This window comes from Leopardus geoffroyi, chromosome B2, assembly GCF_018350155.1.
Source record: "Leopardus geoffroyi isolate Oge1 chromosome B2, O.geoffroyi_Oge1_pat1.0, whole genome shotgun sequence".
Classification (NCBI taxonomy): domain Eukaryota; kingdom Metazoa; phylum Chordata; class Mammalia; order Carnivora; family Felidae; genus Leopardus; species Leopardus geoffroyi.
In genome coordinates this window covers 2,281,651-2,286,679 of record NC_059332.1, presented here as the reverse complement: position 1 = coordinate 2,286,679, position 5,029 = coordinate 2,281,651, and the positions used below count along the sequence as shown (strand labels likewise).

Here is a 5,029-nt window from a genome sequence, read left to right as displayed (position 1 = left end):
ACATTCTTCTCAAGTGCACATGAAACATTCTCCAGAATAGATCACATAACGGGACACAAATCAGCCCTCAAAAACTACAAAAAGATCAAGATGATACCGTGCATATGTTCAGACCACCACACTATGAAACTCAAATCAACCACAAGAAAAACTGTGGAAACATAACAAACAGTTGGACAGTAAAGAACATTCTACTAAAGAATGAATGGGCTAACCAAGAAGTTAAAGAGGAAGTTGAAAAGTACATGGAAGCCAATGAAAATGATAACACCACAGCCCAGAACCTCTGGGATGCAGAAAAAATATTCATAAGAGGAAACTATATACCAATGTAAACCTTCCCAAAGAAGGAAGAAAGGTCTCAGATACACACCTAACCTGACTCCTTAAAGAGCTGGAAAAAGAAGAGCAAATAAAACCAAAAAACAGCAGATAATAGGAAATACTAAAAACAAGAGCACAAATCAATGCTATCAAAAAAAAAAAAAACAAAAAAAAAATCAGTAGAATAGATTGATGAAACCAGAAGATGGTTCTTTGACAGAATTAACAAAACTGATAAACCCATATCCAGTTTGATGAAAAAGTAAAGGACCCAAATAAATACAATCAAGAATCACAGAGGACAGATCACAACCAACACAGCAGAAATACAATCAATAATAAGAGAATATTCTGAGCAATTATATACCAATGAAATCGGCAATCTGGAAGAAAAGGACAAATTCCCAGAAACATATAAACTATCAAAACTGGAAAAGGAAGAAACAGAAAATTTGAACACACCCATAACCAGTAAAGACAACGAATTAGTAATCAAAAGTCTCCCAAAAAACAAGAGTCCAGGGCCGGTTGGCTTTAGGGGAATTCTACTAGATATTTAAAGAAGAGTTAACACCTATTCTTTTGAAGCCATACCAAAAATAGAAATGGAAGGAAACCTTACAAACTGATTCTGTGCAGCCAGCATTACCTTGATTCTAAAACCAGACAAAGAACCCACACAAAAGGAGAATTACAGAACAATTTCCCTGATAAATATGGATGCAAAAGTCCTCAACAAGATACCAGCCAACCAAATCAGACAATGCATTAAACGAATTATTCACCACACCAAGTGGGATTTATACCTGGGATGCAGGGCTGTTTCAACAGCCACAAATCAATCAATGTTATACGTGAAATAAATAAAAGAAAGGACAAAAACCACATGATCGTCTCGAAAGACACAGAGAAACCATTTGACAAAATATGGCACACTTTCTTGATAAAAACCCTCAAGAAAGTAGGGATAGAAAATTCATACCTCAAGATTCAAAAAGCCATATATGAAAGACTCACTGCTAATATCATTCTCAATGGGGAAAAAGAAAGAGCTTTCCCCCTAAGTTCAGGAACACGACAGGGATGTCCACTCTCACCACTGTTATTCAACATGCTATTGGAAGTTTTGGCCTCAGCAATCAGAAGCCACAAGGGAATAAAACGCATCCAAAAAGGCCAGGAGGAAGTCAAACTTTCACTCTTAGCAATGACATAATACTCTATGTGGAAAACACAACATATTCTACTGAAAAACTGCTAGAACTGATCCGTGAATTCAGCAAAGTCACAGGATATAAAATCACTGCACAGCAATCGGCTGTATTCCTATATACCAATAATGAAGGAGCAGAAAGAGAAATCAGGAATCGATCCCATTGACAAGTGCACAAAAAACCATTAAATACCTAGAAGTGCACCTAACCATGAGGTGAAAAATCTATACACTGAAAACTATACAAAGCTTAAGAAATTGAAGAACAAAGAAATGGAAAAATATTCCATGCTCCTGGAATGGAAGAACAAAGATGGTTAAAACATCAATACTCCCCAAAGCAATCTACATATTCAAGGAAATCCCTATCAAAACAACACCAGGATTCTTCACAGAGCTAGAACAAACAATCCTAAAATTTGTGTGGAACCAGAAAACACCCCAAATTCCGAAAACAATCTTGAAAAAGAAAACCGAAGCTGGAGGCATCACAATCCAGGATTTCAAAATGGATTACAGCGTAACTGAATGAGCCACCCAGGTGCCTGGGTACAATATGATTTTTGATAAAAGGATTACAATAGAGATCTTCAATGAAGATAACAAAGCTCAGAGAAATTTAGTGAAAACAAGTAGTCAAAGACAAGACAAATGCAGAATTCCAAACTGGCTTAGAATGTGGGATTTGATTCCTCCCTCTACAGTGCTCCAACGTCCTACTTGTTACAAAGCCAAAAGAGCAATCATCCCCTAATTAATGGCACCTGCCTCACAGGCTTGTTTTGGGGAATGAATAAACCATGCAAAGCATTCCTGGAAAAAAACATAAGATGTATTACAAAACTGTAATCATCAAGACGGTATGGTACTGACACAAAAACAGACATTCAGATCAATGGAACAGAAAGGAAGCCAGAGATGGACCCACAATTATATGGCCAATGAATCTTTGACAAAGCAGGAAAAGATATCCAGTGGAATAAAGACAGTCTCTTCAGGAGATGGTGCTGTGACAACTGGACAGCGACATGCAGAAAAATGAACCTGGACCTCTTTCTTACGCCATACACAAAAATAAACTCAAAATGGATGAAGGACCTAACTGTAAGACAGGAAGCCATCAAAATCCTAGAGGAGAAAGCAGATAAAAACCTCTTTCACTTAGGCAGCAGCAACTTCTCACTCAATACATCTCCAGAGGCAAGGGAAACACAAGCGAAAAAGAACTATCAAGAACTCATCAAAATAAAAATCTTCTGGTATTTCTCCAAGGGATACAGGTGTGTTTTTTCAAAGGGATACATGCACCGCCATGTTTATAGCAGCACTATCAACAATAGCCAAAGTATGGAAAGAGCCCAAATTTCCACTGATGGATGAATGGATAAAGAAGATGTGGTATATATATATGATGGAGTATTACTCGGCAATCAAAAAGAATGAAATCTTGCCATTTGCAAGTACGTGGATGTAATCGGAGGGTATTATGCTAAGCAAAATCAGTCAGTCAGAGATGACAAATATCATATGACTTCACTCATATGAGGACTTCAAGAGACAAAACAGATGAACATAAGGGAAAGGAAACAAAAATAATATAAAAACAGGGAGGAAGACATATAAGAAACTCATAAATATGGAGGACAGAGGGTTACTGGAGGGGGTGTGGGAGAGAGAATGGGCTAAATGGTAAGAAATCTACTCCTGAAATCATTGTTGCACTATATGCTAACTAATTTCAATGTGAATTTTAAAAAATTAAAAATAAAATTAAAAAAAGAAATTTATAAAGGTGTTATACATTCAAAATACAAATAATCTAATTAAAAAATGGACATGAATTTTCTAATTAAAAAATGGACATGAATAATCTAATTAAAAAATGGACATCTACATGAATAGATATTCTCCAAAAAGACATCCAGATGGCAAAAAAACACTTCAAAAGATGCTCAACATCACTGATTATCAGTTAAATACAAATCAAAAACACAATGATATATCACTTCATCCATGTCAGAAAGGCTAAAATCAACAACACACGAAAAACAAGTGTTGTCAAGGATATATAGAAATGGGAACTCTCTTGCACTGTTGAATCCATGAATTCAGAGTTTGAACACCCAGTTGCTTAAAACAAAGAGGTAAGGTAATTCTCTTGAGAGTCGTCAGGGGATATGTTGGAGGAAATGTGGAGGACACAAAATCTTAAAGCCTCTGACATTCAAAGTCTTCCATGAAGGCTCTTCCCCCCAGTCATACGGAGCCCCTACAGAAAACCTTCCTCATTGCTCCCATCACATCCTTGTTCCGCAGGGTATATATGAAGGGGTTGGCCATGGGGGTGACGATGGTGTAGAAGAGAGAAATGAACTTGCCCTGATCCTGGGAGTAGTTGTTGCTGGGCTGGACATAAGCATAGATGGCCGAGCCATAGAACAGGGAGACCACCGTGAGGTGAGACCCACATGTCCCAAACACTTTCCTCTGTCCTGCGGCTGACTTTATTCTTAACACTGCCCTGACTATCCGACCATAGGAGAATGTGATTAATGCCACAGGTATGAAAAGAAAGATCATACTGAAAAATAAGATCTCGGACTCATACACAGTGGTGTCAACACAGGCAAGCTTGAGCAATGGGGGAACCTCACAAAAGAAGTGCTCTATTTTATTTCTCCCACAAAGCGGTATGAGAAAAATGAGCACCGTCTCCAATGAGGAGTTGGCAAAACCAAGGAACCATGATGCAGAAGCCATCAGGGCACAGCGACGGGGGTGCATGATCTCTGTGTAGTGCAGGGGTCTGCAGACGGCTGCGTAGCGGTCAAATGCCATCACCCCCAACAGAATGCATTCTGTGCCTCCCAACCCTAGAGAGACAAACAGCTGAGCTACACAGCCAGCGAAGGAGATAGACTTGTCTGCTCCCCTGAGATGAACCAGCAGCTGAGGAACAGTGCTGGTCGTGTAACACAGGTCCAGAAAGCTTAGGTTGGACAGGAAAAAGTACATGGGAGTCTGCAGGTGTGGGTCCAGGCGGGACAACGCAATGATGCTTGTGTTTCCCAGCAGGGTGAGCAGATAGAAGATCAGAAGAACCACAAAGAGGACTCGCTCCAGCTGAGGCCGGTCAGAGAAACCCAGCAGGATAAAGCCCGTGAAAGAACTGCCATTTTTCGGGTCCATCCTTTCTTACCACGTGTTTCCTGTCAAGAACAAGTATTTAGCCATTTTTAAAAGAAATCTTCAAAAAAAAAAGTTGGCAGGAAGTGGATTTATCATGTTATAAGACAGGACATGACATTTTATAAGTAACTATTTGAATAAATGATGTACTCATGAAATTGATCAATTAGTTCCAATTTAGTTCCACATTACCACAAAAAGTAAATCATTAACATTTAATGTAAGATAAATCACATAATGGGCCTGTGTCTGCATCAGTCATAGTTACAAAAGGTCTTTTGTAGGCTTAAAGTGCTACAAATA

General features: G+C 38.7%; 1 protein-coding gene across 1 annotated transcript; it reads right to left on the bottom strand.

Annotated features, from left to right (window-relative positions):
• Nucleotides 1–3,793: 3,793 nt before the first annotated feature.
• On the bottom strand, nt 3,794–4,726 carry LOC123609388 (putative olfactory receptor 2B8). Its single transcript, XM_045500401.1, has one exon. It carries the CDS (start codon nt 4,724–4,726, stop codon nt 3,794–3,796), a length of 933 nt encoding a protein of 310 aa, XP_045356357.1.
• Nucleotides 4,727–5,029: the final 303 nt, after the last annotated feature.